The following is a 14700-nucleotide window of genomic DNA, read 5'->3' on the forward strand; positions in this document are numbered from 1 at the left end:
ATTTCTAGGGAAGAGTGTTCCAAGCAGAAGGAACAGTGGGTACAAATGCCCTATATAGGAAGTATGATTGATGTGTTTGAAGAATAGCAAGAAAGCCAGTGGGACTAGAGTTTAGTAAGCAAGAGAAAGAATGGTAGAAGCTGAAGCCAGAGCACTCCATGCAGATCCTTATAAGCCATCATCACGACCTTGGCTTTCACACCAATAGAGGTGGGGATTCTATGGAAGTGTTGAGTAGAAGAGTGATAGGATCTGACTCATGTTTTTTTAAAAAAATCATTCTGGCTGCTCTGTTTAGATTAGACTTTAGAGGCAAAAGCAGATGCTTGTATTAACTCGGTTATGCATCATGAGTTATGAGATTTTTATAATTTTCTGTTTTGCACATGACAAAGCTGGGAGAAGTCACGCAGATGGCAAATAGCAGAACCAGGATAAGAACCCAGGCAAGCTGGCTCCAGAGGTCATGCTTTTAACCTCTACACTCTCACTTCTCAAGAAAGATGTCAAAGGCTGAAGCAAGAAAACCTGATGCAAATATCATTGGCTGGGGACCCCTAGGGGTAGTTCTGATTGGGGAAGGAAACATGATTTTGCTTCATTCTATTTCCATTATTTCATGGACTGAGTTGCACTTTGTAGACAAATGAGTCAGAAATATCTGGCTATGTCAGTTGTTAAAAAACAGTATGTTACAAGTCAGAAATGTAAGAGTTAGAGCAGAACCTATTAATAACTTTGTAGCAGGTGCCTAAACTGTCAGTTGCAGTACTGGAAAGGAGCTTTGCACATTTATTTTCCCACCCAATGTGAAGTCAAGAATATGAAAAGGACTAAGATTCCCTTTTGTGATTACTCCATTGATATTACATATCAGTGATTCTCAACCTTCATTCCCAGATGACTTGGGTTTCTCTAATTATTTAAAACTTGTAAAGAAATCCTTCCCCAAATTTTTATTATAATCTTGTCAATTCACCTCTACAAATTCTTTAAAAAATTAAATACCTGACTACCAAACCTTCAAAGAGAAAGTTATCACCATGATATCTCTTCAACACTATTTTTGAATACAAAGAAACATAACTAGAAACATAACATCTTCTATAATGTGCCAGAATTTTAGAACTATCACAATTAGAATGTGTAATATTGGTAAAAATCCATCTTTTCACAAAATTATGTAAAATGTTTACAAATAATTATGGGAGAATATAGTGACATATATACAAGTAATTATGCAATTAAAAAAGTATGGTGTTTTTCTCTAGTTCAATTTTTTAAGAGATTTTCAAGTAAATTAAATGAATCCCACCAAATAACCAAAACCCAGTTTAGCTCAAAGAGAATCTGTTCAGTGCCTTAACATTTTGAAAGAAAGTATGAAAATGAAAGTCATTCAGTCATGTCCAACTCTTTGCCACCCCATGGACTATACAGTCCATGGAATTCTCCAAGCCAGAATACTGGATTGGGTAGCCTTTCCCTTCTCCAGGGGATCTTCCCAACCCTGGGATCAAACCCAGGTCTCCCGCATTGCAAGTGGATTCTTTACCAGCTGAGCCACAAGGGAAGCCCAAGAATACTGGGGTGGGTATGCTATCCCTTCTCCAGCAGATCTTCCTGACTCAGGAATCGAACCAGGGTCTTCTGCATTGCAGGTGGATCCTTTACCAACTGAGCTATCAGGGAAGCCCTAATTTTGAAGGAAAAGGTAAAGAAGCAACTAGATACAGGGTATTTCTACACTCAAAGAATTTACAACCTTGTCAGAGGACAAGGCTTATATGATATATATCTCAAAGGCTTATATGCGTGCATGCTAAGTCACTTTAATCATCAACTCTTTGCAACCCTATGGACTAGGGCCTACCAGGCTCCTTTATCCATGGGATTCTCCAGGCAAGAATACTGGAGTGGGTTGCCATGCCCTCCTCCAGGGGTTCTTCCCAACCCAGGGATCAAACCCGCAACTCTTACATATCCTGCATTGGCAGGTTCTTCACCACTAACACTGCCTGGGAAACCCAAATCTTATACCAAAAGGGAGGAAAAATGCAGATAATAGTTAATGATAGTGTTGAATACCCAGGGCACTGACAGAAGTCTTGGGCTCAGCTCCCAGGCAGCCCTGGCCTGCCTCAGCTCTCACTCCTCCTGCCAGTCAATTTTCTTCTGTTCTCCCTCTGAGCCCTCCAGACTGTGAACAACCTGGGTCATTTTACCCTATATTATTACACTCCTGCACTCCCCATTTGAATCTTGTCAAGTCCATCCACACACTTTTAGCAGTGTGAAGGGCTTTCTCTTCTCACCCAGTTAGAAGGCCCCTTACACCCACAGAGCAGAAGTTTTGATTGATCAGAGAGAAGAAAGGCTGATGCAGGCAGTTCTGAACATGGATCCCATTAATAGGGCGAACAGTCCAAGGCAAGGTACTCAAGAGGCAGCTTTGGACAGTAACAAGGTACTAGAAGTCTACGAGTTTGAGAAAGAGGATTTCAAATGTGGAAGAGTTGCCCGGCAAGGCACGTAGGAGGGGAGCTATCTTTCAGACTTGACAGGAAGGACTCAATAGAGGACAACTTTATCTACATGCTATTCTGCGTCTCCCACACATGACAAGTTAATGGTAGTGTTATTTGATTCCAAAACCAGGTTTCCCATTAGAATCCCGAGGTAGTTCTGATGTACTGACTCACTGCAAGAGCTTATTTATTCATTTAACAAATTTATGGAGCCTCTGTTATGAATTAAGTAGGCCTCTGAGGACTAACCTGGAGCCCAGCCTCCATCGTTTCCATAGGCATTCTGTGTTTGGAGTTCCCGACTACTGATTTACGCCTTTGGGAACTCTTCCCAGTAGTAAATAGAGGGTTTCTTGTATCCTTTCTGTATTCCAATTTGCATGCTGCCTTTTCCTTAATTTAAGGACAGTATGAAGGTTCAGAAGAAAGGGCTGCACACCGCTTGATTTTATTTATTTCTCTCCCTTTCTTTGTACTTGAATTATTTGCATTCTGGGAAAAGCTCAAGGGATGGCATTTTTATAAAAGTCCCGAGAGAGATATCCATCACAGCAGTGGTTGAGAAAACTGTAATACAAGGCAGGTCACTTGATTTACATAACAGTCTGCAAATAAAGAACATGGTTTGTGTTTCAAAAATTGGAAGAGGTAAAAAAACTCACTTTTTTTTTTCAAGAAGCAAGGAAACTTTGTTTGGATTCAGGGGATGGATAAACTCCTACCCGCAGATATGACCCTTTCAGGGGCATAATAAACAAATAAAAGGTGAATAAGATGAATATTTATTTATTCAATTCACCCAATTTTAACATCTTCCCAGCATAGAATGTGGTGATAAATAATAATACCTGTTTTAACATGTCAATATATTTTCGTCAGCACACATTATATATATTTTTTCATCTCTTTCTGTACTATGTTTCTATAAATGTCTTAGGCATGTTAGGAGAAAGTCCAAATTGTATGGGGCTTAACCATAACTACAGTGAACTGTGGGACAGGTACATAAATGAGTGTCAAGTCAGGAAAAATATGCACACAACTTCAGAAAAGCAAAGGGCAAAGTAGTCTTATCTTTTCAACAACCCCATGCCGCCCACCTCAAACATCACACAGGTCTGAGCTTGCATTTGCCCTCCTCACTGGAAAATGGCAACAGTGTGAGCTCTTGACAGTCAGAAAGGATCTTAATATCCAGTTCAGGGCTTCCATTTTCCTAACATGATCTTACAATATTTGAAAGAATGGAGCAAATTTTCTCAATGAAAAAGATTTGTTTCTAGAATAGGTTTTTTTCTTTCTTTCTTTCTTTCTTTTATTTTTTTGTTTCCCTGGAACCCAGTTAAGCAGTTGGAAGTTAAGAGTCATTTTCTAAAACACAAGGTGCTCAACCATATCTGATGTGGTCATTTTCCCAAGAAAAAGTGGAGGAAAACTGCTGGACCCTGGATGAAATTCCTTGTTAGAATTCCAGAGTTAGAACTCCAAAACTCTAAACACATTTTCAGACTGGTGGTTTTGTGTTCTTACCAAATGACCATTATATTTGTCCATGATAAACAGTTGTAACTGCTTGACTGGTTGGGACTGGTAAATCTGGAATTTGTCAGCTGCCTTTTCATTAGAACACAGATTACCTCTCACCTTAATGTGCATATTTTTGTGTCACTTCTAAATAATAATTCAGATCCAACTTTCATATATCTGCAATGGTGATTCACTAGCTACTTAAGAAAGGTATATAGATTTTGCTGTCCATGAGTAATATTGGGTTCTCTTGGGATGACTGCAAAAAGGATATTCTTATATAAAGTATCAAGGAAGAGAGCTAAATTTAAGTAAGAGAGCTGCCTGGATCTGTACAAGTCTTGCTGAATGACCAAGGCCTTGAGTTGATTTCTATAATATGTGCTTTTTAAATGTTTAGCATTTCTTTTTTCCAAAAGGATTCAGGTCAGCTTATAGTGACACAGATGATGAATCAAAGAGGAACTAAGAATGAAAACATGATATGGAAATATGGAGAAAGGCTGTACCAAACGTGCATGACATTCTGTATAGTTGCTACAGGCAGGCCACAGATAGGGCCTAGATCTTTCTATCAGACCATGGGAAAACAGAAACATGGTCAGTCACAGACATACACACACACACAAAATTAACCTGCTGCTCACACCACTGCTGACACTGCCGGGTAGAATTGTGCAGACCTCGGGAGAAGGGTTACAACTCGGCAATCCAGGGGGAGTCACCAGGCTCTCAAGCTCCAAGATGACACCAGGAGTTAGTTCAATTTTACATCTAAGTGGAGAGCACCTTTCACTTTATATTAGTGGCGACAACCAGTAAGCTTCAAAACTTCACCAAGTGAGACAGTATCCTCCTTTCTTCTGCCTAAAACAACCCATCATTCTTCTGGGAAGGCAAGTGCATGACTACCTCCCCTTAAGAGCCTAGTAAGTGTGTTCAGGAAGAAGTCACTGGGCTGTCCCTTGCTTCTGTATCATTTTGGTCCTGATGCCTTAGGCAGAGGCATAGGAAAGTCAAAAGAGTCCAGGTGATTCTGCCCAGGCCCTGCCTAAATTGAGGCATTATTCCTAGAGAGACAATTGGAGAAAAATGCCATCGAGTAAGAAAAATAGAAAATAAATTAAACATACAAATAATTTATTAACATGTTAACATGTTTAATAAAATGTGTCCTCAGTTGCTCAGTCATGTCCAACTCTTTGCAACTCCATGAACCAGGTCCCTCTGTCCACAGGACTTTCCAGGCAAGAATACGGGAGTGCATTGCCATTTCCTATTCCAGGGCATCTTCCTGACCCAGGGATGATGGAACCCGGGTCTCCTGCATTGCAGGCAGATGCTCTACCATCTGAGCTACCAGGGAAGCCCTTAATAAAATAATAGTTAACATTGATCAAGCTTCCTATGTGTTGATACTGCACCAAGAGCTTCACATTTCATTCATTTAATCCGCTCAACCACTCTATGAGGTAAATACTGTTGCATGTTTTGCAGACCTAGAAACTGAGGCACAGAGAGGCTAGGTGATTTCCCCAAACCACACAGCTAATAAGTGGTACCCTCAGGATTTGAACCCTAAAGGTGTCACTTCAGAGCTAACCTCCCATCTATGAACTCCAACATCCACCTCACCTCATCCTTCACCACTTGAAACTTCTATTCTCCCTGGGTGATCCTGACGCCCTTTCCATTAAAAAAAAAAAGTTAAAGGAAAGCCCCAGAGTGTTACTTGTGCTGCTGGTCCATCGTCCCCAACCTCTTTCTCCAAGACAAGGCTGCTGGCTTTGTGCGGTGAGCAGGCATCTGAGGAAGCGCTGAGCAAGTTCCCTCCCAGAGCTGGAAACTCCACAAGATGCCAGAGGCCTTCAGACAGACAGTCTGTGGTCAGGGACTTAAATTCGGGGGAGTGGCTGTCCCTAATTCCTCATTTCTCCTTCACCGCTGCGTCTCCGTTCCTCCAACTCGCATCCAAAACTCAGACGTTCACTCCTCTCACTTGGCCCATTGACTCGCCTTGCCAGAAAATCACCAGCTTGAATTATTCTGATGATAAAACCTTCCGCCTGAAGCTAGAGCCTACTTCCTCCGCCCATCTTTGATCTCTGCAGAATTTTTCTTTTTTGGAAAAACCATACTGGCAAGCATACCAAACTCCTTCCACATACTTGGGATTTTACAGTGGCTTTTTTGGAACGCCGCTGTATTTTACATGTCAGTCGATCTCTCCTGGAGAGAACGCCACGAAGACCTGTTGACACCTCACGGCAGAATTTCACAAAATGTTCTAGGAAGAGATAATTTTCTAATTATACCACCAAAGTCTGCTTAGGAAGGCATTTTCCAACCACTCCGTTTGCAGTGGTGAGAATAGTCTGAGGGTGAAATTAGACCCAGGGTGCATACTTGCCTTTCCCTTCTATCTCTCTCTCTTTTTATTCCTTTTTGGTATTAGCAAGTATTGCCTAGATAGCTGGGTCTTGCCTTCTACGTGCTTACCTGAGAAAGCAACCCTAAAGAAATGCTGTCCCCCTACCCCCAGCCTCCACCCCTCCACCCCCAATTAACACCTGGAATTGACAGAATGAGGACTCTTTTCCTGCACCCACGAGGTCTAGGGCCCCCAGAGGAGCCTGCCCACCATTCTATGTCCCTTTTGTCCCATCTCTAACATGTCTTCCTGCTCCTGTCTGCCTGGACACTTCTTACTCCAACTACCAACTAGAAAGGTAACTCCCTTTTCATCCTTTAGACCGTGTTTGACAAGTTTCAGTCCTCAAGCCAGCTTTTCCTGACTCACTAGACAAGGGTTCTCTCTCAAAGTCCGACCACTTGCATCAGAATGATCAAAGCCCAGAAAACTGTGCTGTTAACAAATTCCCAGGTGATTGTTATGCACCTGAAAGTTTGAGAACTTCTGTTCCATACTGAGTTAATTCTGTGCTCTATCTTCTCATAACCCCTGTCCACTCCCTCATCCTAGTGCTAATTGACTTAATGTCTATCCTCTACATCCCATTATCAGCTCCATCAGGGCAGAGACATAGTTGAGTTTTAAGTTCTTGGCATCTTCTGGCTTCTGGTAGGCATTCATTAAATATTTATTGACTTGAATTGAAGCAAATCAGTTCTTCAAAATGTTTTTTTTAAGAAATATTGAATTTAATAGGAAATATTCAATTTCTCAAATTATCCATTTCCATTTTTAGCAGAAAGTGATAAAGCAATTAAAACAAGTTTATAAGAAGAATCTAGCTTTTCCGGTAAGCGGCCTGAGCTGACCCTTAAAAATGGTGCGCTATTCACTAGACCCAGAAAACCCCACAAAATCATGCAAATCAAGAGGTTCAAATCTTCGTGTTCACTTTAAGAACACTCGTGAGACTGCCCAGGCCATAAAGGGTATGCATATCCGAAAAGCCACCAAGTATCTGAAGGATGTCACTTTAAAGAAGCAATGTGTCCCATTCCGTCGTTACAATGGTGGAATTGGTAGGTGTGCACAGGCCAAACAGTGGGGCTGGACGCAGGGTCGGTGGCCCAAAAAGAGTGCTGAATTTTTACTACACATGCTCAAAAATGCAGAGAGTAATGCTGAACTTAAGGGCTTAGATGTAGATTCTCTGGTCATTGAGCACATCCAAGTGAACAAAGCCCCCAAGATGAGGCACAGGACTTACAGAGCTCACGGTCGGATCAACCCCTACATGAGCTCTCCCTGCCACATTGAGATGATCCTTACTGAAAAAGAACAGGTTGTTCCTAAACCAGAAGAGGAGGTTGCACAGAAGAAAAAGATATCCCAGAAGAAACTGAAGAAACAAAAACTTATGGCCCGGGAATAAATGCCGCAGAAAATAAATGCAAATAAAAGTAAAAAAAAAAAAAGAAGAAGAATCTTGTCAAAAACCAGAACCCACACAATGTTCACTTGCCTTTCCATATTGAATCTGACCTCACATTCATTTATTTGACCTGTGTACTTTCCATGAATGTACTGAATAGAAACAGAGGCATTGTCAGTGATTAACAATTAATTATTGGCCAGAAAGGGCTTCCCCGATGACTCAGTGGTAAAGAATCCACCTGTTAAGCAGGAGAAGCAGGTTCCATCCCTGGGCTGGGAGGATCCCCTGGAGAAAGAAATGGCAACCCACTCCAGTATTCTAGTCTGGGAAATCCCATGGACAGAGGAGCCTGGTGGGCTATAGTCCATGAGGCCACAAAGAGTCAGACACAGTTGAGCAAGGGAACAGCCGCAACAATGGCCCAGAAGATGAGGTTTTTGTTGCAATTTTTTGAAAGATTTTCAAAAACAAAGCTTAAAGCACCAAGAGTTTTTATATCAAAGATCAATTCAGAGAGACAGTGATACATAGGAAAATCCCTTTTAATCTCACACCCAACTCCCTTCTCATGTGTGAGGAGAGCCTGGCTATTTAACTCACTTAAAATGTTATCGAGAAAGAAAATTCTGAGTTAAATGTTAAACTAAAAAAGAAAAAAAAAAAAAAAAAAAAACAGATGACTCCAGGATCCCAGAGCAAAGCACTGTTATCTGTGAAACTGGGATATTTCCCAGGCCTCAACTGGGCTACTCCCCAAATGTTCTCTCCTTACCCCGCCCAAAGAAAAGTGGCCTCCATGAGAGAGGAGCAGGTTATGACAGCGGGAAAGCCACAGGACACTGAAATAAAACAGCTCTGTCATCTCCGTGTGCTCTCCAAGCACCAAGAGCAGACTCCAATACAGAAAAGTAACAACATGATAACCCTTTTAAGGAATTCAGTTATGATCAAATAAAAGGGACATTGTTAAACTACGTTTTCAGTACCCCATAAACAAAATTCCAAAGAACAGTGAATGAACTGAAGCTAAGGAAATGCAAGCATAAAAGAAGAGGTTTTCACCAACTTTTCAAGAGTTTAATCTACTTGGTCAGCTACTGTCAAGAGGAATGGTCAGTCTGTTGACTTTCAAGAACAAGGTTTCCACCAGGCATAGATAGGATAACATCTGTACCAGACACAGATATGACTGCTATTATTATTATTACTATTTTATAGGTGAGATGATAGAGATGTTAAGTAACTAGTTCACAGTCACACAAATGGCAAATGATAAAATTGATGTCAGGGCTGGGCATCCAGGGCCTGAGCCTCCTGCACTGTCAAAAATCTGGAAGCTTCTGCTAATGTTATAAATTTTTTAATGAACTGAATGAATGTGAGGTAGAAAAACATGCTATATTTTCTCATGTAATTTCTGGCCCCACTCCAGGGCCTTACCTATAGGAGATAAAATTCACCATTTTGGAACTCTACCTTGGTACCAAAAGGCAAATCTGTCCTCAAACCAGAAATGATGAAGGGGAGGGTCCCGAGAAAGTTTGGCTGCCCTGGGCAATTTATTATGAAAATTACAAGACTCTTTTCTGGACTTATATTTTTCCAGTTGCAAATCTTTACAGTGATCAGGCATTGCTTTTTCACTTCATTATCTCCTGTATGAAATCACTTCCTTTTCTGGTTTAGGAGCAAGGAGGCAATTTGAAAGCCTTTTGACTTTGGGAAACAACAATAACAACAAAAAGAGAAAGCAAAGAAAAAATGTGATAGTTATTCAGTAGTTACATAAAAATGGAATTGAATTATGGTCTGAAAATGCAGAGAAAGTGAGTCACTTTAATAGAAACAAGTGTAATAGTCACCATATGATTAATTGTTTTGTTTTCAGCCCTCTGAAAACCTTCTCGCTTCTCTTCTCAAAACCCTTTCTCCCTTTTCTTTCTTTTTTCAAAACTCCTGGGACTTTTTTGCACATCTGCAAAACCAATATCAGTTCCAGGTTCCTCTTCTGGTGTTGAACCAATCTGGCGTCCAGTCTCAGAAAAGGAAGCCAGTTCTCACCAGACAAACAAATGGAGGCGACCTAATACCTGGGGGAGGTGGGGGTGGTACCCCTGACTTAAAAATGACAAAGAGCGCCAAGCCCGCCTGGCCCTGGACCACGACACACTGAACCACGTCAGAACTTAGAGGCAACTGATGAGGTCATGAGAAAGCAGGTGAATTTTACTTTTGATCAGAGGGAAAGAACACGGGATAGAATTTAATAATAAGCTAAGTAGTCTGGTTCCTTTCTAACAGAATGTTTTTTAGGGAAAAAATCAGCAAAGCAGGGATAATATTTTCTACCCATCTACCTTCTTAATGATGGTTTATTTCTCCAAACTGAGGATGGTTTAAAAAAAAAAAAAAATTTTGATGCTATCAATAAATAGAAGCAACTATTCTTTCCAGTAATAAAATATACTTGAGGCTGTCAGAGGTTTTTGTCAACCTCTATTAAATTCAGGTAAACATGGAAGTGAACAAAATCTATATTCTTTGGAAAAAGACAAAGTTATACTTTGGAATGAGAAATTTTGAAAGGTTACGAGAAAATTTGCTAAGCCAAAGTCAGATCTTTTTATCTCCACCTTGAACAGTGAAGAAAAACTGAGTTATTTGTGATTATTCAAGTGGTACTTTCTTGAAGGAAAAAGATCCCAAACAATTCCTGGAAACACTACTTCTCTGAGAAGATGGCATTTTTGTGAATTGAGGGCAAAGGCATGAGTAACATATGGAGTACATTTCCCCTTATAACACTGATCTGTTTAAAGTTGAGGGGAAAACCACTTGTCAAGGTATACTGGCCAAGCCAATGGCAAAAGTCATTTCAGTTTATCCTGAATCCTCTCCATGGTCCACCTCCCAGCCTGCCGGACATTGGGCCCATGATTTCTAAGCCTTGAATTGAAAACCAAGCAGCTGAAGATGCATGGAGAACCCCGCTCTCCTTGGCACTCTTTTTTTGCCCCATGTCTGCAGAGATGAGGTAAGGGAAAAGATCTAAAGATTTTCCAGAAACAAGGTGAATTTCAAAGACCATCAGAGTGACTGTTTTTTGAAGGCTTGCCTAGCCTAAGGAAGACCTCACAGAACTGGGAATCAGACATGGGATCTTTCCAAAGGTGGAGTGATTCTCCAGCCTGATTGGCCCAGGTCCTTCCTGATTTGGACCCTGAAGGCCTAGCATCTCTGAAAACCCCTCTTTCCATGCAAACTGGGACAGGAGGAGACTGGTCACCCCAGTAGAAGACTTTGGATGCCTTTGTGGCTCCAATTTTGAGAAAGAAAAATCCTAGCGATACTGAGAAAAGTTTGTTCAATGTGAGCAAGGGAGAAAATAGAAATAAAAACTCTTGATAATAGCAGCTGACATTCACAGAGCCCCTGTTTTGTGCCATGCCTCTGCTGTGTGCTTTGCAAACCTGATTTCAGTTAATCCCAATTACAGCCTTGAAAGTTACTTCTTCTTGTCCCCGTCTTACATAAACTAAGGAGCAGAGACATTCAAGTAACTTGCCCAAGTTTACACATACACTGTAAGGCAGGAGCCTGAATGAATAGCACAAAGTACATTGAGCTTAACCAAGAGTTCTCCCTTCCACTTTCCACCATTCAGAATCTTCTCATGCCCCACGAGCAGCCTCTTTAAGCTTTAAGATGGAATTAGGCTTCTCAGGTGGTGCTAGCGGTAACGAACCCACCTGCTCAGGCAGGAGACATGAGACACACGGGTTCAATCCCTGGGTTGGGAAGATCCCTGGAGAAGGACATGGCCACCCACTCCAGTATTCTTGTCTGGAGAATCCCACTGGACAGAGGAGCCTGGCCAGTCACAGTCCATAGTGTCGCATGGAGTGACTTAGCACGCACGCAAGCAGAACAGGACATATCACTTCTTTGTTTGCTAACCTAAGAACATGCTAGATACCAGATGCTCCTTCAAGAAAGGGATGAAGGAAGAGAGAAAACGGTATGGCTAACGCTTGTTAAATGGCAATTGGTTTAGCACCTCCTAAAACAGAATCCACAGGCTTTGATGGAATAAACCTATAAACTCTACAGCAAAGTTACTTGCATCCTGCATGAGTTAAGACCTTCGGTGACTTCTCTCTAAAGCATTCCTTCAGTCATTGATCCTAGGCACTGGGCAACGTCTTTGGAGTTAAGCACCTTGCCAGACAGCTGCCCAGGAGCCCTGTTTAATCCCTCTCTCAGAGAGCGGGGGTGTTGTTTGAATAAAGTTGCCACTGTAACTGCTTGGCTTACCACTTAAGAGTATTATAGGCTCTGGGAATGGATTTCGGGGGGAGGGGGTGGTGAAAAATACAATTAGAAGAAATGTGAACAGTATTCTGTTGAAATATGGAGTGTATAGTTGCACAGGAGGAGACAACTTGCCCCAGACTGGTCACCAGAGGATTGATCTTATGGAGAGAAGCTGTTTTACTTAAGCTGATTTCCTGCATAAAAAGAGGAGGCCGAGAGCTTCTGGCTCTGATGAGAGGGGAGGAAAAAAGGCAGTCTGGATGTACCTCCAGTTTAACACTTAAAATCAGGCAAATAGAAAACACATCCAACTGGGAGTCTAACCATTGATACATGTGGATGACAAATTCAGATTTCCACATTTTAACTCAGAGCCCCTGACATTGTTCTCCCTGGACACATCCGAAAACACATGTATTTACTGCTAGTGGGCCAGAGACCACCACCACACTGTTGCGGCTGAAATGCAAGTAGCTCTGCCTTTTTTTGTATCCAGACCATCTGTTTTCAACTTAGTGCTCTACTGGACTTCCTAAAACCTGACCCACCTCAAAGTAAGATGACATTCTTTTTCCCCCAAGGGCACCCTTCACCATGAAAGTAAAGCATACGCATTAGGACCAGCTGGCTGGAGGGAAGCAGTTTCTAAAGCCAGTCCCATAAACTTTCCAGATTCTCAAGGAAACAAGTGACTCATGGAGCTCTTGATGTAGGTGTCCAGTGCTTCCCAAAACTTCAGCAGACAAGATGAGGAACTGGAATCTATCTGAGGAACTGACCTTTGTTCTGGGGCTCCTGCAGCTTAAACACATGTCTGCAACCTACTGGCCACCTGCAAGCAACTGCCTTTTGTTCAATGGCAACAATCCCAAGGATCTGTTTCCATCCATCTATCCATTGTTCATCTCTCTATCCATCCATCTATCCATTCATTCATTCAACAAATACTTGAGCATGATTTTAGGCTCAGGAGTATAGCAAAGATCAAGACAAAGTTCAAGAGTGACAGGGAGAACATTTAAGAGATTGTTAAACAGTAAACAAATGAGAAATGATGGTGACTTGGACTAGTAGTGGAGGTAAACATAGTAAGAGGTAAACTAGTAAGAGGTAAACAGAGCAGTGAAACATTTTAAAGAGAGAGCTGAGAGGTCTTATGGTGATTTAGATACAGGAGATGAGGGAAGGAAGAGAACCAAGAAGGGCTCTGAAGTGTTGGGCTTACACAATGGGGTAGGTGGTTGAGCCATTTCCTGACACTGATTCCTCATGAATAATCCTAAACCAGGTCGGTAGAACGAGTTCTGTTAACTGGTCTTTTATTTTATTCTTGCCTTCTTGAGATACAAGATGCTATTTATGCTTTCAGCCCTTGGTCTTTGTAATGACAGCTTTTTTTTTTTAATTGGGGGATAATTGCTTTACAGTGTTGTGCTGGTTTCCTCCTTACAATGATGCGAATCACGTAATTATATATAGATATCCCCTCTTTCTAGAGCCTCCCTCCTCCCGCCCATCCTACCCCTCTAGAATGACAGCTTTTCAATGCAGATCTTTTCTGCATGTATCTCAAAACAAGAAAAAAAATGTGTTGGAGTCAGAGATACATGAACTGTCAGCAAAAAGAAAATAATTCCCCTCAGTATCTGAGGAAATGGAAGAATAAATGAAGGCTTGCATTTTGATTTTGCAGGTTTTGCTCCTTAAAACAAGCAAGCTGATTAGGTCATTAAAAGGGAACGCTAAAAGCAGGATTAGGGTCAGGACCTAAAATGTTTGCTCTCTAAAACAATCTGCAAAATTAGTGGACTCCCGGAGACTGCCTCTCTGAACAGCCTATTGCATTTCCATATTCCTTGGAGTCTAGGAAACAGAATTAAAAGGTCTTACGCACTCATTCTGGGGCACTTTTTAGATTGCCATTATTAAAATAAGAACACTTTATATTAGCATAACCCTGTTTATCTAAAGGTGGAAGAATTTACCATCAGCAAACTGTTCATTCACTAGGTGACACCTTTTGGAATCTGAACTAAACCTGTTGTGTGACATCAGTTTACCTACCCTGGCCTACACAGGTTAGTAATTATCGGGCCAGAAGTAGACTGGAATGTGTGTGCTTAGTCACTCAATCCTGTCCAACTCTTTGTGACCCCTTGGACTATAGCCCACCAGGCTTCTCTGTCCGTGAGATTCTCCAGGCAATAATACTGGAGATGGTTAGCCTGGTATAGAGTAGGGTAATAATTCTCTTAGTAAACATATTAACTGCAACTGATTGGTCCTTGAACATAAGTAAAAGACCGCCCTGAGCACTCTAATTCACATGTTGGTTGGGAAGCACCCTGTTTATCTGAATTCCTTCAGCCTGTGAAAGTTTATCCATCAGACCAGCCTCTTGAAAAAGCACCCAGGGAGTTGCACTGGAAAAAATTACTTCTAAGAGAAACATTCTGTCCAAATGATTAGAACCAAAATGCAAA

General features: G+C 41.5%; 2 protein-coding genes across 3 annotated transcripts in view; both read left to right on the forward strand.

Annotated features, from left to right (window-relative positions):
* Positions 1–14700, forward strand: part of COL8A1 (collagen type VIII alpha 1 chain) — a 159245-nt gene that overhangs the window by 66981 nt on the left and 77564 nt on the right. The gene's annotated exons all lie outside the window — the stretch shown is intronic.
* On the forward strand, positions 7288–7924 carry LOC133050202 (large ribosomal subunit protein uL22-like). The gene has a single exon (XM_061134386.1). The coding sequence runs from the start codon at positions 7346–7348 to the stop codon at positions 7898–7900; it is 555 nt and encodes a 184-aa protein (XP_060990369.1). The 5' UTR covers positions 7288–7345; the 3' UTR covers positions 7901–7924.

This window comes from Dama dama, chromosome 31 (assembly GCF_033118175.1).
Source record: "Dama dama isolate Ldn47 chromosome 31, ASM3311817v1, whole genome shotgun sequence".
NCBI classification, from domain to species: Eukaryota; Metazoa; Chordata; class Mammalia; order Artiodactyla; family Cervidae; genus Dama; species Dama dama.

Bases quoted from the DNA above. Each gene is read 5' to 3' on its own strand.
- LOC133050202 (XM_061134386.1), top strand. From the start codon at position 7,346: ATGGTGCGCTATTCACTAGACCCAGAAAACCCCACAAAATCATGCAAA.